Source organism: Dipodomys ordii, unplaced genomic scaffold, assembly GCF_000151885.1.
Source record: "Dipodomys ordii isolate 6190 unplaced genomic scaffold, Dord_2.0 Scaffold13, whole genome shotgun sequence".
In the NCBI taxonomy this organism is placed as follows: domain Eukaryota; kingdom Metazoa; phylum Chordata; class Mammalia; order Rodentia; family Heteromyidae; genus Dipodomys; species Dipodomys ordii.
This window is the reverse complement of record NW_012267229.1, coordinates 16,853,087-16,879,053: the sequence shown is the minus strand read 5'-3', so window position 1 is coordinate 16,879,053 and position 25,967 is coordinate 16,853,087. Positions and strand designations below refer to the sequence as shown.

Genomic DNA, 25,967 nt, shown 5'->3' with positions numbered 1-25,967 from the left:
CCCCGCCCCTGCAACGATCTCAAGGGAGGCATCTGCTAAACCACAGCACAAAGAGCCATCTGTTCCCCTGGGCTGCATGCTTGCCCACCACCCAACTCTGCCATGCAGGTCTTTCAGACAGGCAGCAGTTAAGCAATACAGCCTCTATTCTGCACAGTCGGCCTCCACACTGACATCCAGCCCAGTTCCCAGCACACAAGTCCTTGCTTCTGCGAAGTAGACGCTCCTTTTTTTCCTCTCTCATCATGCCCACTTTTGGCTCCAGGGTTTCGTCCAAGGTATGTAAGACGGACAAAGAGAGCTTCCGTCACTCAGGAGAGGCTGTGACGCCATCTCCCAAGGGTTTATGAGGGCACAGCAGTACCACAAAGCTGGCTCCACAAGCACCTTGGAGACCACCTGGCCCTCATGGCTGCTGGCTCCCGGGCCTGAACCCGGCAGGAGGCAGGGCTCCAGATACCTGAAGAAGAGTGGGTGCCACAGCCACCAACAATGAGAGAGCCAGGGAAGCCAGGCTTTATGGAGAAGGCAGGGGCCCAGTCCAGGCTCCACATGAGTACCAGGGCTAATGTAGGTAAGAGCCAAATCCCCTCACTTGCCTTTGCTGGTCCTGCCAGGCTTGAGAAAGGCCTTGTAGGATCCATTCCCTCTCCTACCCAAAGAGAGGAGTGCTGCCAACATGCAGCTATGTCTGGAGAGTGCTATGATGGGACCACTTCACAAGCTGTAATTGCTGCTTCCTTCCCTCTGCCTCCATTCCCAAAGCAGAGGAAGCTGCAGAAGAATTCAAAGTAGCTAGGCCAGTATCAGGAACAGATGTCCACTAAGAAGCCTGTTGACAGCCCCTCTGATGCAGGTTCTACACCTCCTCCATCGATGTGCCTCAAGAGTCAGCAGCACTGGACTGGCAGCCCCCTCCTGCCAATAGCCCGCAAGACCTTCTGGGGACCCACAGCTCCTCCCACAGCCAGGAGCTTCCCAACTTCCCCTCCCAGTTGTACAGCCAGCCTCTCCTAGACCACCTAATACTTGCTCCCTGGCCTTCAACTCTTGTCTAGCTGCCCTCCTGCCATCAAGGAACTCACCATGTCACTGCTTAGAGGTCATAACCTTTCAATGGTGCCACAACCCATTCAGTGTACTTAGAACAAACCCTTCCGTGGGGGCCCCTCCAGAGCTTTCACTTGCCTGTGGCACCAGTCTCCATAGATGCCACAGGTTACAAAAGTGTCACACTGAAGACAGAGCCACAGGGAGCTGGCCTTGTCCCAGAGCCAGACCAAAGATGCAGTCCTGCTGGGAATAATGAGGATAACAGCTGAGCCTACTGACTGGGGCCAGGCCTGAGTAAGGACTTGGCAGACAGCTGATCCTCATTATTCCCAGATTCCGTATGTGCAGAATCACTTGTTTACTTATAACCACAAACTCACCCTCGAGGGGCTTTCGTGGTCACTTGAACATGTGTGCCTCATGTACACATCTGTAGCTGAGACAGATCAAGGTGACATTCTTGTCTTCTCATTTCAACTCTCACACAATAAATAAGCAAGTGTTCATCTCATGGTCTATGTCATCTCATAGTGCTATGCTTCTGCAATCTTGTTGATGATCTGTTAAAATGGGCCTAAATGTATAAATGAAGTACTGCCTAATGTTTAAGGGCATACAACTTAGGGGGAAAAATATAATGTGCATTAGATATGCTGCATTCAAGCCTGAATCACAGAGCTGTTGACCAGGAGCTCAATGTTAATGAGCTGAGATTATATTAACTAAAAAGGGCCTTGGAAGGTAGCTCAGTGGTAGAGTACTTGCCTTGCATGCATGAGGCCCTGGGTTCGATTCCTCAGCACTACATAAGCAGAAAAAGCTGGAAGTGGCCCTGTGGCTCAAGTGGTAGAGTGCTAGCCTTGAGCTGAAGAGCTGAGGGACAGCGCCCAGGCCCAGAGTTCAGGCCCCACAACCAACAAAAAAGAAAAGAAAAAGAGAAAGAAAAAGAATCTTATGCTGGGCACTGGTGGCTCACGCCTATAATCCTAATTACTCAAGAGACTGAGATCTGAGGATTATGGTGTGCCCTTGCCACTCCTGATGCCACAGTTTCTGGATGACGGAGAGACTGATCACCTCCTAGGAGAAAGAAGTCTGTGACTTCATGGAAGACAGAAAGGTTGACTGGACAGATGGAGAGATGAAACAGTAAGGTGAGCAGGACAGCTTAAGGTATGGGAGGCCAGAGGTCAGAAGGGCACAGCTTGGCAAATGGAATTTAAGTATTTCAGCTAGTAGAGGGAGGCTGAGGCATGGGGCAAGGAGTGCTGAGAGGCTGCCTCCACTCAGACCGGTCCATGGCTTCCTTGGAAGAGGTACCTACTTCCCACTGATAGCATCTTCCACAAAATCCTCCAGGCTGAAATCTGAGGATCACGCTTCCAAGCCAGCCCAGGGCAGGAAAGTCTGTGAGGCTCATCTCCAATTAACCCACCAGAAAACTGGAAGTGGAGCTGTGGCTCAAAGTGGTATAGCACTAGCCTTGAGCACAGAAGCTCAGGGACAGTGCTCAGGCCCTGAGTTCCAGCCCGGTGACGGGCCCTCAAAAAAGGAAAGATCTTCCAGGCCAGGCATGGGTCAGAGGATTTTGCAGCACAGGCCCTGTCAGCAGAGAGGTGGGTGTGTCACCTACTATCTCAACAGTCCCAGTGCCCTTGGCAGCTCCACAGGGGCGTCCAAGGCCATCACAGGCTGGGTGAGCACAGAACAAAAGCGAACCCTCTCCTCCTCCACACCCATCTTGCTCTCCCTCACTCACCTCTAGAAGCCTGGGAACTTACCCCACTCCTCTACTTGTAAAGTCTCAGCCCCCCTACTAGAACAGTACAGCTAAGAGTCCTTCTCTCTACCCCTTCACCCTCCTAGACTCCCCTTCCTACCACCCTGCTAAATCTGTAGCCTGTCTCACCCACAATCATGCTGTGAATCATGAAGCAGTTTATCTGTTTGATGTTTTCAGACAGGCTGGCCTGGAACTCATGTGGTCCAGGTTGGTCTTGAACTTGTTGGTCTTCTTGCCTCAGCCTCCTGAGTACTGGGATTATAGTAGGTACTTGAAGCAATTCGTGTGTGTGTGTGTGTGTGTGTGTGTGTGTGTGTGTGTGTGTGTGCGTGCGTGCGTGCATACCTGCATGTGCGCCAGTCCTAGGGTTTGAATGTTGGACTTGAGCTGGCTTTGAACTGTGATCCTCAGATATCAGCCTCCTGGGAGCTAGGATTACAGGCATGAGCCATCAGCACTTGTCCCTTGCCCCTTTCTAAAGCTAATCTCCAGGATGGAGGCATGACCAAAGTGGTAGAACTACAAGGCCCTGAGTTAAAACTCCAATACCACACAAAAAAATTAAAAATAAAGCTTAAACTGATTCCACACAAAATAAAATCTGCACAGACACCTTGGCCACAACAGGAACAGGTCCCTGTTGACCCTCTCCAGTGTTTCCAGTGTTTTGGCTTGGGTGCTGTCCCTGCGCTCTTCAGCTCAAGGCCAGCGCTCTACCAATTGAGCCATAGCGCTACTTCAGGTTTTCTAGTGGTTTATTGGAGATTAAGAGTCTCTTGGAGTTTCTTGCCCGGGCTGGCTTTGAACCAGGATCCTTAGATCTCAGCCTCCTGAGTAGCTAGGATTATAGGCGTAAGCCACCGGTGCCCAGCTCCAGAGTGTTCTGACCTTTGCCCTGTTTGCCCCTCCTGTTCCAGCAGCCTCTTTGGTTTTCCTTAAGTGCTCCAGGCCTGTTCCCATTCAGGCCTGAGCCTGCTGCCCCCACCTCCTCATCTCACACCTGCTCCTCCTCACCCTGTCTTCAGTCCCAGTCCAGTGGTCTCATCCTCAGTGAGGCTCCCAGACCACACTGCCTGACGCTGTCGCTCCTTCTCTGAGGACCTTGTGTGTTCATTTAGGCACCAATTATTCACTAGCTCTCTTAGCTTTCTCTTCTATCAGACAGACAACCTAACTAAGCTTCGGGTCCCCCTGAGGGTGGGAATCTCAGCCAGCTTAGTTATGATGCTTTCTCAGGATCAGGCTGAGTACATGGCTAGGCTCAGTAATGTGAAGGAATAAACAAATTGCTATTTGGGTAAACTGAGGTTTGGTCAGCAGAAAGATTTACACCTAGCTGAACTGGAAGCTAACACTGAACCCAGGGCCAGGACTCTGCACCCATTGTGGTCAGCTGCAGAGTGCATGCACACACACTTGTAACAAGTACACTTTGCTGAGAAGTAAAGCTCTGAATACGTGCCTGAGGTTGTGCAGTGGGAAACCCTAAGTGGCCAGGTGCCGGTGGCTCACGCCTGTAATCCTAGCTACTCAGGAGGGTGAGATCTGAGGATCATAGTTCAAAGCCAGCTTGGGCAGGAAAGTCCATGAGACGCTTACCTCCAATTAGCCACCAGAAAACTAGAAGTGGAACTGTGGCTCAAAGTGATAAAAGTGCTAGTCTTGAGTGAAAAAGCTCAGGGATTGTGCCCAGGCCCTGAGGTTAAGCCTCACGACCACGATCATCACCACTACCACCACACCTCCATACCCGCCCCCCCAATATCCAACTCTAAGTGCTGGCTATTGGAAACTGTCTTAAAAGTAATCACTTAGGAATGGCTGCAGAGTCAAGCCAGTTTCCAGCAACACTTTGCAGGCATGCACATGTGCAGAGATGGACAAGAACCATCACTGAGCAAGGCCCAGGCCAGGGTTGCTTCATCCTGACAGCTCCAGGTGTTGTTTTATAGCTCAGAGAACAGGTTCTGAACTCGAGGGTAGAAGGCCAAGTTTCTTGATTAAAGCCAACACTGGCTGTGGTCGGCTTGGTACCTTGGTCACGAGTTCAGATGTGTACAGGACATCTCTCACTGGTCTAGCACTGGATGCAGTTGTCAAAGCTGCCAGAGTGGATAAGCTAAGAATCTGGATTTAAAAAAAATAGATTAAACCTCTGAGTTTTCAGAGTGTGTTAAGTGCACAGTTTTAAGAAACCATGTAGCATAGTACACCGGTGTCAAGCATGAGGACAAGATCAGGAGGATTGTGATTCAAGGCCAGCCCAGGCCAAAAAGATTTTTTTTGAGTTTCCATTTCAATAGCACCTGGGTGTGGCAGTGTGTGCTTGTCATCCCAGCTATGTCAGGAAGCCTAATATAGTTAAGATCACAGTCTAGGCACATGTTTGGACAGGAAGTGAGACCCTAGCTGAAAAATAACCAATGCAACCAAGCCTTGGTTGGTAATTCTAGCTTCTTGCGTGGCTAAGAATAGGAAGACTGTAGTTTGAGCCTAGCGTTGGCCTAGAAAAGTTCACAAGACCCTTCACAACCAACAGTTGGGTATAGTGGTATGTGACGGTCATCCCAACCTATGTAGGAGGCTGGAACTGGAAAGATGGCAGTCCCAAGGAAGTCAAGGCAGAGAAGTCCAGCAGACCCCATTTAAATGGAAAGATGCTGGACATGTTGTGCATGCTTGTCATCCTCCTAGGATGGTAGATTGTGGTCCAGGCACATATCCAAACAGGAAGCAAGACCATATCTCAGAAATAACCAGACCCCCGCCCCCACACACAAAATGGGCTAGAGGTGTATCTCAACAGTACAGAACTGCCTGGCAAGCATGTGTCAACCACCAGAACAAAACAACAACAAAAAACCTCTCCAAACTCCTATGGAGTTTTGTACCCACCAGCCAATGCCATATACGGCACATAAACGCAGAACTGTGCTCCTCGGAGCTCTGACCCCTCCCTCCCTGCTCCTGAGGAAGCCAGGCTACAAGAGCCTCCCAGTGGAAAGGCAGGGGGTCCCATGAGATGCCTTGGTTCCTGCTTGGGGGAAGCAAAGAAAGCCCTGTCTGCCTAGCAGGCTAGGTTTGGTTTCAGGTTCCTGGCACCAAGGCACAGTTGGCAGGAAAGTCCTCTCCCAGTCCAGCCCCTGGCTGTTCCTCAGAACCACAGCCAGCCTGTGACCACTGCCCTTTCTTAGGCCCTGCTCTCCCTACACATAGTCCCCAACATTGCTCCCTCTCTCCCAGAGCACCAGAACCTCCAACATGGGCCTAGGACTCTTCTCCTGCTTGGCTAAATCTCACCACAAACTGCAAAAATGAGGCCCAGAGAGATACAGCCACTTGTCCCAGGACATCAAAAGGGCTGGTGGGATGCTGAGGTTGGAAAGAGGATTCCAGGGCTAGAGGGTCTCCAAGAGCTGGTAAAGTAAAGCCAGTGATTTCCAAACCAGGCTCTAAGGGTCCTCAGAAGGGTCTGGTGCCGGGGGAGGGAGGCTGTGTTTCCAACCATTCCATTTTCCTTTCTTTTACCATATAAAGTCTGCACATGAGGGTGGGGATGTAGCACAGTGGTCCGTGCAAGCCTGGCCCCAGGGCTGAGGATGAGGTGTTTCCTGATCCCCTTAGATGGAAATGGAGAAGCCTGGAGATGGGCAGTTCCAATTGTTGTTGAGCCCCATCTCTTCTAGCCCCTGACCAGGGTACCTCCCAAATAGTTGTTTTCCAAAACAGCCGTTCTACCCATACTGTATCCAGTATACATCCCATGTGATAACCGCTGGTCCATTCTGTGCTGAATCTGCCATCAGAGTTATCCTCAGAGACAATCTGCAGTGTCTGCTCTACTTCCAGGACACCTCTGCCAATAACCCTGCAAGTTCAGGCTTTGAAGTGGTGCTGGCTCTCCTCATCAAGTGTTAAAGCTATATGTACTTGTGGTATTAATAAGCAGAAGACAATCAGTTACAGGGCTGCTGTGGCTGCAGCCTAATGTAAAACTTGGACACACACAGCCTGTCTAGTCTGGTGAGGGGCTGGGACTATGGGGTGGGGAGTATAGAATACAAGATTTGGCTTTCAAATACTCCTTGGCTTTTAGCTACTTTCTCAAAGTCCTAAGGTCCCAGAACCTCAGAAATCTACTCTCACTCTGGAGGGCTGACGTCAAGCGGTGGGTCATAAAAGATTAGCTTTTTATAAACTGTCACAGGCTCCATGTCTAGTGTGCAAAGCCAGACACTCCAGACTCTTTGTACCTCGATTGCTGGCCTCTTTCATCATTCTGAATGACCAAGCGCATCCCAGAATAGAAAGCCGGTGTTAACAGGCTCATTCACTGCCTGGAGTGACAGGTGGTGTATCAGGTGACAGAAGCAGGAGCCAAGAGTCCCGGGCAGCCAAGGGACTAGATGAAAGAAACAATGACAGGCTGCCTGAGGAAAACCAGTTCAGTTCAGGTCAACACAGGAAATGCTCTGGCCTGTGCACCAGGCAGGCCTAGGGACAGGGACTTGGCCCTCCTCGGAGCTTAAGCAAGATCTGGGGTAGGAGCCCAGTTCTACAGTTCCACAAGAAAGCAGCCTGTACAGGAAAAGCCTCAGTGATTCCGGCTGACCATAGATACTTCTGAAGCTGTGTGGCAGAGGGAGGCCCAATTCAGAGAAAGCTGTCTGCAGGAACTCAGGACAGTACTGTGGGGCTGCAGGTGACTAGAGCAAGTGATATAGTCCCTGAAGCCTGATGAGAAGAGGGTGATGGGCACTGGGAGAAGTGTCCATCTATTCCTTCTGCATGTCCTGGGCAGTCACTGGACACCAGGAAGTGTAGTCCTTATCCTAGATGCACAGTAAGTGCGGAGAACAACGATGTGCCTCCGTGGCTGCATCATGGCAGCCATATGAACCCACATGAGAAAGCCTAGAACTGCCACAATGGTGACAGGTTAAGTTGTGTCTAGACTAATCGGCTCCAGTGGCTTGGAGAGACCAGGATGAAGGGCCTGGAGTGAGGGTTCAGAAAGACTTCCTAAAATACATAGAAGATGCATCTATCTACGTGGCCCCGAGTGGGGCAAATGGTGTCCTGTCATAAGGCAGAGCTTCCTAAGAAGCAGAACTGACAGGAGAGAGGCCCAGGTGATGGTCCGCAGGCCTGACTCAGTCCCTGCAGTGTGACCTCAGGACTTCTTTCAGGCTGGAGATACTCTTTCTTTGCTCTCTGACTTCCCACACAGCTTTGGATGTGACATCAGATGTTTCTTTGTGTATGTGACATTCATAGCTCAACTATTTTTCCTCCCAGTGTTCTGGAGTCAGCAGCAGCAATGGAATGTTCACAACAGGCACGGGCGAGCCACAGGGGAACAGTATAAGAACTGGCATCAGAGCTGCAGATGGCTAAGTCCAGGCTGTGGCCATCCCAACCCCTCATCTCTGTCACCTGGGGGCTCCACCCTGATCTGAGGGGATAAATCCATCCCAGCTTGAGTCTGGCTGACCCCTGCTGCTCCCTCAAACCTGAGTATGCGTTACAGAAAATTCCTAGAGGGCCCTTAGTGGGCTTCTTGAACCTCGGTTTCCCCAGGTATAAAGTGAGAGGCACACTGCTTTCCTTGCTGCTGCCTTAGGACACTGGGAGAGCCAGCCTCTGGAGAAGACAGGGCCTGGCCTGAACACCTGCAGCTGTCCAAAAGGTGTTACTGAAGGCCTAAGGATGGACGCCATTTCTGGGTGGCCCTTGAAGCCCCCAAGAACAGATGTGTGTGACAGATGACAGCAGAGGCATGGGAACAAGTCCTGTGACTCCCTGCCGCCCCTTCCTCACACCTCTTTTCTCAGTTTTTCTCCGGACCACCGCAGAAAACACAAGGCAGTGACATCTGAGAAGATGTGTTTGAAGGCTCACTGCATCTTGATCTCCACAAGATGTTTCACCACATCCCATGGGTTGCCAGGGAGCTCAGTGAGCTAGAGAGATTTGTTCAGTGTAACACAGCAGGTCACATTCTAGCCACTAAGTGTGGGCAAGCCCCAATGGCTTAAACCTCTAGAAACCAACCTTTACAGCATCATCTCACAAGTAATATAGTACCGGCTGACACACAGTCCTCCAGAGCTGAAGCTGCTCTAGCAAGGTAAGTATGCCACCATCTTCAAGATCCCAGCAGATGGAATGTGATTACAATTACTTTTCATTGTTGTTGTTGTCAGTCTGAATCTGATCTCCTTTTTGCTCAAGGCTAGTGCTCTATTACTTTGAGCCACAGTGACACTTTTTCTGGTGGTTAATTGGAGATAAGAGTCTCTTGGGGACTTTTAAGAGTCTCTTGGCTGGCTGTAAACCATGATCCTCCGATCTCAGCCTCCTGAGTGGCTAGGATTACAGGCATGAGCCACTGGCACTTAGCTACAATATGCTTTTAGGATCCCACAGAGCCCCTATGGAAAGTGAGGTATTTATTACCTTAACAACTTCTACCCCTCTGGAAGATGTACTGCCCCGATGGTTTTGCCAACACTTCTTCAGGCTTCAGGTTGTCCTGCCAGACCCTTTTCTACTCTAATAAAGAGACCTGTGACATCACCTGCTCTTTTAAACTGCCCCTTCCCTGACAGGACTGACACCCAACAGGAAAAGTGGAGGCTGTACAAGGTCCCACTGAGTACACACCTTCTCCTTGGTGGCACTGACTGTACTCAGTGGGAGTGCTGAGATGGACAGATGCTGTCTGCTCCAGGTCTAATAAGAAGAGGTGCTGTCAAAAGTGAGGTAGCTGCCATCTCTGGGCAAGATGACCACCATGAAAATACTTGACTCCCTACTTGAGTCCGATCTACCTCTGCAGGCTCCTCAACCCCAGAGTTTCTCAACAAGATGGTAAAGCAACCTCCTGACTCCAGTCCACTATCCTTTGTTTCAAAGCTGTTAAGGTGCTGAGTGCGGGTGGTTGGGCTTCAACTTGGTTTCAGAGCTAAAGTGCTGTCTAACTTTGGACATATTACCTTTTTTTTTTTTTTGTCCAGTCATGGGGCCTGAACTCTGGGCCTGGGCGCTGTCCCTCAGCTCTTCAGCTCAAGGCTAGAGCTCTACCACTTGAGCCACAGCACCACTTCCGACTTTTTTCTTTTTGTTCATGTGGTGCTGAGGAATCGAACCCAGGGCCTCAGGCATGCAAGGCAAGCACTCTACTACTGAGCCACCTTCCCAGCCCCACATTACCTTTTTTTTTTTTTTTTTGCCAGTCATGGGGCCTGAACTCTGGGCCTGGGCGCTGTCCCTCAGCTCTTCAGCTCAAGGCTAGCACTCTACCACTTGAGCCACAGCGCCACTTTTGGCTTTTTCTGCTTATGTGGTGCTTAGGAATCGAACCCAGGGCCTCATGCATGCAAGGCAAGCACTCTACCCTGAGCCACCTTCCCAGTCCTACCATTTTTTTGTGTGTGGTAGTACTGGGGTTTGACTCAGGACTTGGTACTTGCTAGTCAGGTGTTTTACTCTATTTGTCTTTTTTTGATTATTATTATTATTAGTTGATTGTGGGGTTTGAACTCAGGGTCTAGGTGCTGTCTCTGAACTTTTTTGCTCAAGGCTAGCACTCTACCATTTAGAGCCACACCTTTTTGGTGGTTAAGTCTCACAGACTTAACCTTGTGTTAGCTTCAAAGCATGATAATCAGATCTCAACCTCCTGAGTTGCTAGGATACAAGTATGAGCCACCAGTGTCTGGCTACTTTTTTTTTTTTGGTAGGTCATGGGGCTTGAACTCAGGGCTTGGGTGCTGTCCCTGAGCTCTTCTGCTCAAGACTCTACCACTTCTGCTCTACTTTGCACCACTTCCGGTTTTCTGGTGGTTAATTAGAGATAAAAGTCTCACGGGGCTAGGAAGGTGGCTAGTGGTAGAGTGCTTGTCTTGCATGCATGAGGCCTTGGGTTCGATTCCTCAGCACCACATAAGCAGAAAAAGCCGGAAGTGGCATTGTGGCTCAAGTGGTAGAACACTAGCCTTGAGCTGAAGGACAGTGCCCAGCCCAGAGTTCAGGCCCCACAACTGACACACACACACACACACACACACACACACACACACACACACACACACACACACACACACACACACACACACACAGAGTCTCATGAACTTTCCTACCTGACACACACACACACACACACACACACACAGAGTCTCATGAACTTTCCTACCTGGGCTGGCTTTGAACCATGATCCTCAGATTTTAGCCTCCTGAGTAGCTAAGATTATAGATTTGAGCCACTGGTACCCTGCTAGTTTGGGTATTTTTAAGTCCAAGCCTAGAGTGTGATCCTCTTATTTACACTTCCTTCCATGGCTGGAATGACAGATTAGCATCATTGTGCTCAGCTTTTTCTGTTGAGATGAAGTCTTACAAACTTTTGTGCCCAGGCTAGCTTGGAACTCCAGCACTCACAATCTTTACTTCCCTTGGCACTAAGTTACCTTACTTCTGAGTCTCCAGGTCCTCTATAAAGTGGGAACTGAGAGCTCTAGGTTCTTCCATCTGAACACTGAGCCAGATTCTCAAGGCTATAAAGTCCATTATTTGTTTCATTTCCCAAGGAGGAAGCAAGGCTAAGAGGAAGAGGGACTTAGCTCAAATCTTACTGCAAGGAAATGACTAAAGGAGGAAACTCAGTGCTGTGATTAGATCCAGGGCCTTCCCCAATCCATTACCTGGCCTTCATGGGGGTCCATGTCTAGGCTCCTCACAGCCACCAGGGGCTCTGGAACCAAGACTGGCTGTGTGGAGAGCACCTTCCAGGAGACCATCAGCTGGTTCTGTCCTGCTGGAGCACAGCCACAAGCAAGCTCTACTCTGCAGGGTGCACTAACCCTGAGACTCTCACCACAAGTTAATTATTCAGAAACCCCCAGCACTCTTCAAAAATCCTCTTTAAAACTGACAGGTGGAGGAGGTGCCCAGGGCAACAGAAGTAGGAGGGTGGCTGCCAGGGCCAGGAGCAGTTTCGGTTTGGGATGCTGGTAAGCTGGGAGATGGATGGTGGTGAAGGGTACATAGCATTTAGAACACACTTCATGCCACGCAATCAACTATATGCTTAAACTTATTAAAATGAAACTTTTGCTTCATTTACCTTGCAGTGATTTTAAAGAAACTGGACCGAAGAGCAGCCTGCTGAGATTTCCTGTGATGAAGCTACTTTTCCTCACCCCAAATCCAAAAAGTCACAAAATAAAATATGTGAAACTTTAAGCATGCATTTTAAAATTTCTAACTTGATTTGCTATTTTTGTTTGGCTTTTAGTTTGTTGTTTGTTCTCTCTTTGTAGCCCAGGCTGATGTATGAAACACATGGTCCTCCTGCTTTTATGCTCCCCAAGTACTGGGATTATTCATGTGTACTACCATGCCCAGCTCCAATTTAAATTAAATGATCTTGTGAACAGTCAGACTTATAATCAACCTATAATCTCTTTACTGAAATTCAGGAGTCAGAAACAAAAAGAAGCCGGGCGGCTGGTGGCTCACGCCTGTAATCCTAGCTACTCAGGAGGCTGAGATCTAAGGACCATGGGTTCAAAGCCATCCCAGGCAGAAAAGTCCATGAGACTCTTATCTCCAATTAACCACTCGAAAACGGAAGTGGTGCTGTGGCTCAAGCGGTAGAACGCTTGCCTTGAGTAAGAGGGCATATGGGCAGGAATGTAGATTGAATTCCTAGCACACTGGGAATGAGCTACATAGGAGACTGTGGAAGCAAAAAACAAAACCAAGATGGGAAAAGACCACACTATAAATTTATTCATGTCAGTGCATGAAACAGGGAAAGAAGTTTTAATCCCACTGTCCTATTATTATTATTATTATTTTAATCAGTCATGGGGCTCAAATTCAGGACCTGGGCACTGTTCCTGTGCTCTTTTGCTCAAGGCTAGCACTCACACTACCACTTTGAGCTACTGCTCCACCTCCACTTTTCTGGTGGTTAACTGGAGATAAGAATCTCACAGTGTTTCCTTCCTGGGCTGGCTTTCAAGTGCAATCCTCAGATCTCAGCCTCCTGAGTAGCTAGGATTACAGGTGTGAGCCACTGGCACTTGGCATCCTAATAATTCTTATATAAAAACTTTCCAGCAACAATCATTCTGAAGTGGCAATGTTACTAAAGAGAAATGAATTTGTGTGTTGGCCTTTTTAAACAGAAGCAGCATGGTAAAATGGAAAGAATAGTAGTTCTTGACTAAGCTGTCTGACTCTGGGCAAGTCACTTCACCTCTGTTCTGAAAACAGCAGTCATAATGCACCGTCCTCCCTTGGCAACATGAGAAGCAACAGGGAAGTTTCTGTGAATCATGTACTATGTGGAAGGAGGTTGGTAATGGAATGCTAAAGAAACCCCTTTTAATTACAGAACTTTCACTCTCACACTATTGATACAGCTATGCCTTTGGTTCTCTGAGGTGAGCAAGGTGACCAGCCCCTCTCCGCACTCCCACCAGTCTCCACGTGTCCTCAGTGCTAGAACCTTCTCCAGATGCCCTCCCCAGCCTTTCAAACTTGTATCATGTCCACTGGGTACCTAAGCTGGATGGAGGTCAGTCTTATTCCCTACTCTCTCCCGGCCTCCCTGTCCTGCACCTGGCATGGAGGGCTCCAGACGGCTGACTGGAAACAACAGGTGGAGATGGGGTGGGACAGAGGGAGCAGCAGGCTGCATAGGTCAGTCCTTGCCCTGTGCCCCCCTTGATAGATGCTTCGGGGCAGCCCTGCCTTGCTGGGTGCTATCAAACAAACTCCACCCTGCCACCTCACCTGCTTTGGCTGCAAGCAACAGACACCTCCTGATGGCTACCACACCCAGATGCAGATGACAGAGCAAAACATCATCAAGTGTGGGAAGCCTGGGAAGGCAGCGTTCCAGCGGAGTCTCGCAAGTACCAAATCTGTTCCCAGGAATCGAGAAGGAAGCTGCTTGGATGGGTAATGACCATGCAGACAAGACCCAACTCTGGGTACCAATAGATCCTAGCCCCCAGCAGACTTCTCCAGCTAACTGTGACTGTCCTGACCCCTACACAGCCTGTTCTTGCGCCACTCAAAAATTCCATCTACTTGCTGTCTGGCTCACACCCGTAATCCTAGCTTCTCAAGAGGCTGAGATCTGAAGGGGATTATGAGATTCAATGCTAACCTGGGCAAAAATGTCTATGAGACCTTTATCTCCAGTTAACCACCAAAAAGCTAGAAGTGGAACTGTGGCTCAAGTGGTAGAACATAAGTCTTGAGTACAAAAGCTAAGGGACAGTGCCCAGGCCCTGAAGTCAAACCCCAGAACCAGCATTAAGGAAAAAAAAAAGTCAACTTAAGCTGACTTGGTTTGAAGGTTCAGAAAACCACCTTCTCCCTAAAGCCTGCCTAGATTCACCCCAGATTCTCCCAAAGCTCCGTACTCCATGGCATCTTGCCAGGAAGGAGGCATAGTGTCCTTATTTTAAATCCTCCCTGCAAGGCAGCCACAAGCAGCAGCTATACCACGTGCCACCTTTCTCGCACACGATTACCTGCCCTTGTGCTGAGCCTACTCAGGACTAGCACCAGGTGCCGTCTTCAAGTGAAGACCCCGAGGCCCAGAGGTGAAACACCTCACCAGGTCCCATGGCCCAAGGTGGCAGCCCAGACTCAGAATCCCAGCAACACAAGTCTCAGAGCTATGCCTGGGTTATGGGTTGGTGCTACTTTTGGGGTATGGGCTTCACACTGGGCCTGGCTCAGCTGTGCCCAACATCCCCTTTCTGCATTCTAGGGAGCAGAATGGCAGCGTGGATTAGCTAGCAATGGTCATTCAACATGGGGCACCCTGAGTGCCTACTGTGAGCTCAGCAGGTACCTCAGTCAGGAGGGACCTTCCCAACTGCAGAGGTCCACATAAAAATCTTACAGGACACTATGCCTGCTTTGGCAAGTCTGAGAATTTCCTTAGAAAAGGCAGAATAGAAACTTGAAACCTTGGCTAGCTAGCTAGACACTAATCTTTGAAATATACGAGCCAAGCAAATCCAGTGTTAGGATACTCTTGCCAGCTTCCAGGAAACTAAATCGATTCTACTGGAGAGCAGAGCTGGAAGGAAGCACTCCTGCCGAGAAACCAGGCAGGCCTCTGGGTCTCCCGAGGCTACAGTGGGGGCAGGTCCTCTGTCAGCCTCCAACAACTTGATAAAGAAGCAGCCACGGTTCCTGCTTCTCCATGGCGTTAGACACAGGGATTGGGCCAGATTAAAGGGCTTTCAGACAGCTGACTCCTGAGAAGGAAAGTGTTGTGGGTAAAGTAAGTGCCCAGGGTGACTGCAAGCTCCACTAGAGTGGAGATGGGTGCCCGTGCTTACCTTACCTTCAGGGAGGATGAAGTGTTCTGTGAAAGCTGGACTCAGGGTGTCTTTCCCAGATCAACATAGGCCCGGCTAAGTACAGGCCTGCTCCAGAAGAATGGGGTTTAAAAGGCAGTAGTTCCCGACCTGGGGGGCCCAAAGCTGGGACCACACCCCAGGTGAGCTGACGTTACAGGGAACCAGTCCTACTGGCCCATTCCCAGACTGCCCGGCCAGAACACCGCCCATCTGCAGCCTGGCGCCTCTCCCCACAGGGCTCCACCCAGCCCAGCCAGGCCTCCCAAACAAGGGTGGGAGTGGGACGGGAAAAGGCCCACTTCCCTCTTAGTGAGCCCTGTTCCGGTGGATTCTCCTAACCCCCAGCCCGGGCAGGTCTGAAGCAGCTGCTTCCTGCTTTGCTGTTTTCTTTCACTTTGGTTTTTAACTCTAAAGTGAAACAAGATTGCCGCAACTCGGAAAGACAGGGAGTACTGGGCACCCTGCTTCTGATCCCATAAGACTTCAACTCACAGGGATGGGGAAGGAGGTCTGCACCTTCTCTAGGCCTCAGTTTTCCCAGGGATCAAATGGGAGGGAGGAACTAGTGACCATAAACATCAGACTTCCTCTTCCTTATCCCTCCCACCACTGGGGGCTGAAAAGGAGAGGCAGAGCTCCAGCAGGGATGTCCCCTAGGTGTGAGAGGTAAAACTGGCTGCAGTCTGCTCGCCCTAATCAGACCTCTCTCCTCCCTGCCACCTGAGCTCCTTTCTCTTGCACAGGTCCTGGAGATACAGCAACTTGGGGCAAAGCAAACTTAGGAAGCTTCTAATTCAATCTGGACCCTGTCTTGGCACAGAGAGGAGGTACCCACCAATGGCTGCCCTGAAGGTCCCAGGCTGTGGGCTGACCGGTGTGCTCCCAGGACTTCAGCCCCTCTGTTCACTCCAGCGGCTGAGGTATGGTCATTTGTTTTGGCATTTCCCTGCTGGCTTGTTTACCAAATCTTCCTAGGAACCCAGGGATACGAGCAAGCCAGGTGTGAACCCCACAACTATTCAGATGAAGAGAGCTGTGGCTCACAGAAGGGGAGGGACCCACCGGCCAAGCTGGAATGGGAGTCAGGAGCTCGGTAAATATTTGAATGTGCTGTTGCCAAGCAGGTGCAGTACACAGTGGACAAACTGGTGAAGAGAACTCTCCAGGAGAGGAGAGAAGACCTCTCCCAGGAGCTCAAGACCCAAACAGGTCCAAAGGCAACACAAGAGTCCCCTCACCTCCATCTTGACTCCACTGCTGCCGCATTCTGCCCTGTCTTTCCTTCCTGGTTTACTTCCCCCCACCTGTGCTCCACTAGGGAGAAACGTCTTGGCTGAGGAGGGCTGAGTCACACCTATCCCTCTCTGTGCCTTGGTCCATCTGTAAAACCTTAGACTGGATTAGGAAGACATGACATTGAATCTGTTGTTTTTTTTTTTTTTTTGCCAGTCACCAGTGGCTCACACCTGTAATTCTAACTACTAAGGAGGTCAAGATGTGAACATTGTGATTTGAAGCCAGTCCCAGCAGGAAAAGTCCATGAGACTCTTACCTCCAATTAACCACAAAAAGCTGAAGTGGAGCTCTGGCTCAAGTGGTAGAGCCATAGCCTTGAGCACAATGAATTCAGGAACAGTGCCCAGACCCCAAGTTCAAGCCTCAGTACCAGAAACAAAAGAAAAAAAAAAGATACTTTTTTTTTTTTTTTGCTGGGCACCAGTAGCTCACATCTGTAATCCTAGCTATCCTGGAGGCTGAGATCTGAGAACTGAAATTTGGAAGACAGACCTGGCAGACATATCTAGGAGACTCTTAACTCCAATTGACCAGAAAAAGCCAAAACTGGAGGTGTGGTGAAAGTGATAGAATGCTAGTCATGAGCAGAAAAGCAAGAGAAAGGGAGAGCTCAAGCCTGGAGTTATAGTCGTAGTACTGACATGTGCATGCGTGCATGTGCACACACAAAACATACATTTTCAGAATGGAAAAGAAAGCAACCTGAAAACATCTAACAAAATCTGAAGGGCACAGACTCTGAAACAGGTATTCTACTTGCATGAAGGATTCCTGCAGCTACCTGTGACACAGACCTGTGGGGAAGGTCACCTCAATGTCCCTGAGCAGAGACCTGACATGAAGTGGTCTGCCACTGGTAGAGAGGATGATCATGGAGAAAGGTGACTGTGGGCCTGGGGGCCCACAGAGGACAGAATAAGCTAAAGCAGAGACAGACCTGGTGGGAAGACAAGGTACAAAACATGGATGGAAAAGATGCTGCTGCCTGAGTAATAAAAACAAGGCACGGGACTGCCAGCACTGCCGGTGGGCACAAAGAATTTCTGGACTGAAGTGTTATCAAGAGTCTGGCCAGGGGCTGGGAAGGTGGCTCAGTGGTAGAGCGCTTGCCTTGCATGCTCGAGGCCCTGGGTTCAATTCCTCAGCACCACATAAGAAAAAAAGCCGGAAGTGGCACTGTGGCTCAAGTGGTAGAGCGCTAGCCTTGAGCTGAAGAGCTGAGGGACAGTGCCCAGGCCCAGAGTTCAGGCCCCACGACTGGACCCCCCCCCCAAAAAAAAGAGTCTGGCCAAAGTGATTATCTAGGTGGGAGGGTCACTAATATATTATGGTGATATCTATTTTTAAAGGTCAAATTTAGAGCCAATGTATGTATTAAAATTTTTTACACAAGTCAGATTCCAGTAGCTCATGCATGTAACCCTAGCTACTCAAGGGTCTGAGATCTGAGGATGGTGGTTCAAAGCTAGCCTGGGCAGAAAAGTCTGTGAGATTCTAATCTCTACTAACTACCAAAAAAAGCTGGAACTAGAGCTGTGGCAAGTGGTAGAGTGCTAACTTTGAGCAAAATAAACTTAGTCAGTGCCTAGGCCCTGAGTTCAAGCCCCAGGATTGGCAAAACAAAAACAAAACTACACACAAAGAAATAACCAACAAAATCTTCCCTAGAGCTCAGGAGGCATTCTTCAAGGGGGTAGAAGTGAAGTTGCTGAGTAGAAAAAGGCAGCCTGGATGTGCAGAAGGGACAGGAGGGACTAGGAAATGAAGTAAGGCTGGTAAGAGAGGGGGAGGAATGGCTTTCACTGTGGGATCCCAGCAAGTTCCTTCGCCTTCTTCCCACTTTCATGGGAGGGGAGGGCGGGGGCTGGGCCACAGTCCTTTTTAGACTTGCAATCCTAGGAGTTGCCTTTACTTCATCTCATTTAATATTAAAGGAAGGAGCCCCCAGCTCAGCACATGGACAGAGGGCTTCACACCTGTGCAGGCTGTAATAAAATATGTGGTGGCTGCAGAAAAGTCAGGCCACGATCTTAGGCAGAGCAGCCCATGGGCGCCTTTCCTCCAGGGAGAGGAGCAGATGGCCTCCTGCTGAGACGCCTTCCTCACCTTCTTGTTAATAATTTACTCATCACTGAAAGCCTCTTTTGTAACTTTTGAAGTTCAACTTGCACCTTGGCTTGCTTTACCACAAAGCTCTAGGTTCAAGGGCTACAAGAGCCTGAATCCACGGGTTTAAACCAGAAGGTCTGCAGTGCAGAGCCCAAGTGGAGGTCAGGAGCTGCAGAGCCAATTCTGGCTGGAACTTGATGATGATGATGATGCAGACTCTGGGAGGTCAGAAACTAAGTCTCCAGCTTTGCTCTGCATGTCAAGATAGCCCAAGGGCTGACTCACTGTTGGGCACAGAGCAGCACTTGAAGTCTTTCTTGAATAAATGAGTAGCTCAGCCAGAGTGACCTTGGTCAAGTCACTGTCCTTTTTTTTTTGAGACAAGATGTTGGTATGTATCCCAGGCTAACCTCAAACTTCTGATGTCCTTACCCCAGCCTCTCAGGTGCTGGGACTACAGGTGTGAACCACTTGGCTCAGCAGGGGGCAAAGAAGGGAGTGTTTGGAACTCAGGGCCTGATGCTTGCCAGGCAGGCACTCTACCTGAGCTATGCCCCTAATCTTTTAAAAATTATTTTTCAGGTTGGGTCTGGCATTTTTGCCTGAGACCAGGCCTAAGACCGCAGTCCTCTTATTTATGCCTCCTGCGTTGCTGGAACTACAGGAAGGTGTCATGATGCTCAATCAAGTCACTTTTTTATGACTGGGCCTTGGCTGCCTCCTCCGGACTATGCAGATGACAAGAATATTAACGAGCTCTAGGATTATATAAAGATCTACAGAGTTTCTGTGGATAAATGTGCTTTGCCAAGCAAAATGGGCTAAACAAATATTAAAGTTCCAGAGCCAATATGCTGAAACCAAAATAAAAAAGATTGAGTGAATTTACATGAAAGTACCTGGTAAATGGTAGCCAAATGGATTACTACAATGGAGAGGGATAGCACCAGTGGACTCCAGTACACTGTTCCAATGTCTAAATGACATTTCTTTGGCTATCTCTGTTTCAAAGCATCAAACTCCCTCTTTAAACTCTGTGAAGGATACAGTATGAAAAGCACGGTTACAGTTATAATTGTACTCTGCATATAGGTGGGCTCAAAAGCTAATTTGCCAAAACAGACTGGCATATGAATGCTGAGGGCAAGGGAGGAATGGGCTAGAGGCTGGCCTGCCATGTGACTACTCTGCTTGGAGAGCATGGAGGAGTACGCTGCACACGAAGAACAAGCCATCAACTTCCTGGCTACACATTGGGACCAACCATTGCTGCTTTCTATGGCAGCCACCTGGTAAATGTCCAGCTTGGTAAACACTGCCTTACCCCTGTCAAATGGCTATCCTAGGCTGTGGCCTGGGAAATCACATCTGGGTTCCATCACCTGAATCTCTTTGGAACAAGTCCTTCCCTGCCTTGTGAGTGACTCATTCTTCTGGCTGGACTAGGTAACATCCTTTCTGGTGGGCACAGGTTGGAGAACTGCAAAGGACCCAGTGGTGCATGTGCCCACTGCTTAATTGGACAACACGCAGCACAGCTCTGGAGGCTTCTCACAGCCTGGGGTATAAAACTGCTACTGTGCGTGTCCCTAGCACCTCTGATGATCCCACCTTGGAGAAATGTTACTGAGGCAGCTCCCAGCCTTGACCTTCAAGACCTTCAGAAAGCAGAGTTTTCTGTCCTTTCAGGGATATACTTACATCCCTGAAGGTGTAAGAAGGCCCCCAGCCCCAGGGCCCTGACAGCATGGTGCAGGAGAGCTAAAGTGTGAGCCACAGTCAGACCAGGGCCTGATCCACTTTTCCCTTATCTGTAAAAAGAGACAAGTCCATCTGTCTCTGGCTTGTTATACAGATTTCACGAGAGTGCGCGTGGAGGTCCTGGCACAGAGCTAGGCATTGAGCAGGTGCACAAGGAATGCACTCAGGCTGCCATTTCCTTCCCCACCCTCAGGCCAGCTGGGCTCTCCTCTGTTCAGTGCAACATCCTCCGCTGCCTAGTCCGCCCTTCCCACTCCTTTCCCACTCCAATGAGTCCCGCCCGAACCTCACCCTCTTGTCTCATCTTGATGCTTGCAAAGCCTCCTCCCTGTTGTCATTTTTATTCATCCCAATTCACCCAGCCAGATTCGTCATCTGGAAAAATCCCTCCAGTTGTACTATCCCTGCTCTGAAATCTCCCGTGGCCCCCCCGCCCCCGCCCCCTGCTTCTCTGCAGAGGTTCAATGTTGCCTATAGCCTCTTGGTTCCCGCCTAGGTTTTGCTGGTCAGCCCTGGCCTCTCTGTCTTTGAAGAATCCATTCTCTAGAATGCCAGCTCCACCCTCTGCCTGTCAATCCAGCCCCCTTCAAAGGGCTCTTGTTCCTCCAGCTCACGCTCACTTCTTCCTTCTCAGACAATGCCTTTCCTTAGCAGACACTTAATTATAGACTTGTCACACAGTCTCTCATAATTGTAGGCCTGTCTCCCTCATCAGACCCTAAGTTCCCAGGGCAGAGGCCTGGTCTGTCTATTCTTCCCCTCTCTCTCCTCTCTGGGCCTAACCGAGGCTGGGAAGGCAGGCCTCTGGTAGGAGGGTTTTCTGAGCCCAATTCAACTCCAGCCTAAGCCCAGTGGCACTTCAACCACCCAGAACCACCTGACTTGTCCTGGTAGGGAACTGCTCACTGGACAACTCACAACTCCCAGCCCTACTTCTCCACCTGGTGAGCCAGGAGAGCCTGGGAGAGGCAGAGCTGTGGACCTGGCCTGGTACTGGCCTGGTCTTGCCCTGGGATCCTAGGCATGACCCTTCCTGAAGCTTACTTTCTTATGTGAAACAACAAACAACCATCTTTCAGCCCAAGAATTTGGCTTTTATTGTCTTTAAGCAGCCTCCATTTCAGGAATTGGTGAGTGAGGAACACAAGCTGAGCCTAGCTCAGACTGAGCGAAGAAACACAGCTACAGCTGGGAGCCCTGGAACCTGAGAGCCATTCACACTGCACACCTCACGGACCTCATTAAAGTCCTGTTGCCGACTGGATTTCACAATTGCTCAGGTGTCCCATTCCACAGCCCTCACCCTGGCCTGGTCTGACAGGGTCTGCTGCCAGGGCTAAGATGAAGAAGGGTGACCTGCTGCTGTCAATAACCAATTCAGCTCTGACAAAGATGGTGGTGACAGCCACTTGCGGAGAGTTCTCACCCTCACGCCGCCCTGTGAGGTAGAAACACCATCCCAATTCAACGGGCAGAAGTTCTATCAATCTGGGTCATACTGCAGGGATAAGCAGGCCTGTCACATTAACCCAAGATACTTTCACTCTTCCCAGTGCACAAGCCAAGAGGCTCTCAACACCAGGATTCCCGAGGGGGGGGGGATAGTGGTCCTGGAACAGAAAGTTCACTCCTGCCTCCAGACCTTCTAAACCAAGACCTCTGGGCCAGAGCTTAGAAATCTGAAACCCAGAAAGCTAAGGAAGATAAATTTTATAGACGAGGAAACGGAGACATAGAGAGAGTGAAGGGACCTGCTAAGGTTATGTTTTAAGCAAATGTGTGAACCTACATGGCTGGACTCTGGAGCCAGGTTGAGAACTCCAGAAGTGTGGGCCTCGAAGGGAAGAGGGCATGTTAGGAGGAGGGCACATCATAAAGCGGCTAGTGGCAGAAAAGTCAGGCAACCCTTGCACAGTGCAGCCCATACGCAGAAGAGCCCAGGGAGAATTTCAGAGCCCATCCGAGCATCTGGGAGGAAAACTTGTAGTTCTCCAGCAGTGGGGTGTGTCTGGCTGAGGTTCAAGATGAGAAAGCCAGGGAAGGTGGTGACTCAGGGCCTGCCCTGCCTCAAGCTAACCTCCTTTAAATGGGAGATGAGCTCAGAGACTGGGGAAATGTCAAAAGCCAACCCTCCTAGTAGAACAGATGCCAGAGCAAGCAGCCCGAGGGACAAACCACCAGGCAGAAGTAGACTTGGAAAAAAGCTGTGGGCTGCAGGAAAAAAGGCAGGAGACCAGGGCTCCAAGCCTGACCCGACCCTCTATGCCATGGACCCTGAGCAGACCCCTATTTTTCTATTCATGTATGAAACAGGGAGAACCTCATTGGCTTCTAACTTTACCCAGGACTAGTATGAGGAGCAAGAGTCAGAAAGGAGCTGGCAGAGGACACAATGCCTCCCTGAGCTACAGAGATTACTACCAGAATAGCAGCATGGGGCTTTCCTTGTTATGGGCGCCTCTATCCTTACCACCAGGGCTGAGAGGTCCCGTCTTGTCTAGTTCCCATCAAGAAAAAAGGGACCTAGATATGCTTAGAAGGGTAAAGTTCATATTTATCAAGTTCCTATTGTTATCATGTATTTGTGTGTCTAGGTGTATAATCTCATTTAATCCTCACAAAAATCCTACTGTATAAATGGCATTTTTTGAGTACAGGGGAGAAGCTCAGATAAAGCAACCTGTCCAAGATTATGATGGAGATGGGCTAGAACCTGGTATTTGTGGCTCTAAAACCCTACATTGTTTCCATTCTTGGAACAGCTGTGTAAGAGAAGGACATGCCTCAAATAACATCTTCTCTTGGAAGCCCTTCTGATCCCTCTGCCCAGAGAGGGCCTACTTCTTGCCTGTGAAACCCATGGCTGTCATTTGTACATAGTTGGCAGCACATTCTCCCTCTTAACTCTATGATCAGGCACACTTTTAAAAGGCAAGGCGAGGCACAGGTACACACAGGTGGCTTTTGAGTACCTTAGAACCCTCAAATGTCAGACCTAGGGGACTGTGCCCTCAAACTCCCTCATTTTTCAGAAGGAAAAATGGAGGTCAGGAGAGAGAACAATGAAGACACATGGCATTTTTGCTTCTGCCGGGAACAGAATGTTGGCATGCTGCCTCACAGAATGTCTTCAGAGATTCCATGATTTCAGACTCAGTCTTAGGAGAAGGATTGTTATTCCCATTTCATATAAAGTAGGAAGCTGACACTCAAGGGAAAGTGACCTCGTGAGCATGGGTGAGATGTGGGGCTCTGACCAAGCCCTTCCTCCTCCTCCTACCAGTTATACATGTGCTCAGCACGGGATGCACAGGAAGAAGCCACATGTAGGATGGAATGTCTGTGACTTGTTCAGAGGCAGTGCCATGGAACATAACCCAGGGGTCTTTGGCTTAAACCTCTGTGGGTCTTTGACCCTTCTGGGACTCCTCTCTTCTCCTATAAGACTTAGGGGCTACACAGTTGGTCCAATTCCCACATCCAAGGTTCTAGGACATCTGAGGGTCCATGACAGCAGACCCCAGCTCTCTGTAGAGCCTCTCAGCCTTTGTCTCCAAGCTGGGATGGGGGGTGGGGAATGGGAGGGGAAAGGAACCCAGCCTTGGATTGATCACAGCAACAAACTCACTGATTTTGTTCTCAAGTGCCACTGTCCAAGCAGGGCCCACCTTTAAGCAACAACAGTACAGCACATAGAAAATCCAATTGTCCCCTAGCACAGATGTCACCATGGACACTCCCAACTGTCTTTATAAACTACCTAAGAGGAGCAAGCGGAAACTGGGCACAAATAAGAGATAGCCATCTCTGCTCTGTATAACCCAGTGGTAGTAGTGAGGAGGGTAACAACCCCTGAACTCTTAAGTTCTGGGCCTGCTCCCTCTCCAGCTCTGTCAGGAGCTAGCTGTCAACCCTCTTAGGCAAGCTCTACCACACCCCCACGTCAGTTTAAAGACAGGCTGACAGTTCCCACAGCATGTCTACAGATGTTTCATTTGATCTGTGAGGCCAGCACACACAATCATTCCCTTTTCACAGATGGGGAAACAGGCTTGACCAGGTCAAGAGTCTCACTCAATGTCATACCTCTTGACCCTGGCAGAACCAAGGCTCCAGAAGTCTAAAACTGCTAAACCCAATACTCCAGGATGGACCTGTTAACGGTAATTCCCCTCTCCACTCATCTTGAATTGCGCTTCAGCAAAACCAAGTTTTACAGATCCATGTTCACCTGCCCACTCTGGTGACCTGCAAAGTTCTGACCACAAACCCCATAATCCAGCTGCCTAGCCACACCCCCCTGCAAAATTTCATTACTCAAGTTGGCAAGAACACAGCCCCCACCCCCATCCCGGTCTAAATAAATGCCCAAGTGATATCACATCCTGCTGCCAGTTCCAAAATAGCCCAGGCCTGCCCACAAGCCATCACAAAGTGCTAGGCCATGCAGGGCCAAGCAGCAGGCAGGGATACCCAGCTCTGGCCCACTGCACACACTCAAGCATTTAAAGCAGAAGCCTCAGAGCTGGAAGGCCCCACTCCCTCCTGCCAGGTAGCCTGGCCCCTCCCTCCTGGCCCCCCAGATCAGGAGGCCCCCCAGCCTCCTTGCCCCCCAGCGCCAGCCCCTGCCCCAGCGCCATCCCATGGAGCCTCGGCCGCGGCCAGCCTGCGGGACCACTCCGCCCGGGCCCGACCCGGACATCCCACCACTCACATTGCTTCAAGAGCTCCAGACACAAAGCCATGAGGGCCAGAGGGGGTCAGAGACCCAGAGACCCGGAGATAGAGAGAGGGAGAGGGAGAGACAAGGAGCAGAGGAAGGGGAGACAAGGGACCACGCAGAGAAGCAAGGGGGATCAAGAGCCCCAGGCAAAGGAGCAGGATCAAAGGGGGACCTTCAGCGCCGACGGGGAGACCACAGACCACAGAGAGGCGGAGAGCAAAGCGGGGACCCCGACCAGTGAACTGGACGTCCTCGAAGAAAGAATGAGACAGCGAACGAGGACCAACCAAGGGGAGGCGGAGAAGGAAGGGGTCTGAAGTCAGGAAGCTGTGGGCCCCGGGGGGAGGGGGGTGTCCAAGGGGACCCCCAAGGGACCCAGGAAGTCCTGACAGCTCTGGAGGACGCCCGGAAGGGAGAAAGCCCGGGGAGGTCCTGATTCAGAGGGTGGCTCCAGGGGGGTGGTGATGGATTGAAGGGGGCACCCCCAGAAGGCCCAGGGGCTCAGGGACTCAGAGGAGCCAGGGCCCAGGGTGGGTAGCGAGGGACTGAAGGGAGGACGCCCCAAGGACCTGGGGGGCATGAGGGTCCCCAAGAGAGCGGGTGTCAGAAAGGGTGGCTCTGAAGAAAGAGGGGGGACCTGAGATCGGTGGGCGAGGGAGGGGCCGGGAGGGAGGGCGAGGGCAGAGACAAAGAGACAGCGAGCCAGGGAGAGACAAAGCGGGCGCAGCGGGGGCTCGGGCTGGAGCGCTGGCGGCCAGACACAGGGACAGAAGCGCGGGCGGACGACGGACGGACCGACGGACGGACAGGGAGGAGGGCGGGGGCAGGGCAGGGCCGGGCGGGG

General features: G+C 50.4%; 1 protein-coding gene across 6 annotated transcripts in view; it reads right to left on the bottom strand.

Annotated features, from left to right (window-relative positions):
* Dlgap4 (discs, large (Drosophila) homolog-associated protein 4) overlaps nt 1–25,967 on the bottom strand; it is a 69,121-nt gene that overhangs the window by 21,577 nt on the left and 21,577 nt on the right. Inside the window, exon 1 of one of the 6 annotated variants that reach the window (XM_013010933.1) lies at nt 25,115–25,898. The exons of 3 other annotated variants lie outside the window; for them this stretch is intronic. In XM_013010933.1, the coding sequence (XP_012866387.1) occupies nt 25,115–25,145 (31 nt within the window). In that variant the 5' untranslated portion in view covers nt 25,146–25,898. Of the gene's footprint in view, nt 1–15,213; nt 15,559–16,069; nt 16,201–25,114; nt 25,899–25,967 lie in introns of those variants that run through there. 2 more of the 6 variants (XM_013010934.1, XM_013010935.1) reach the window with 2 other exon arrangements.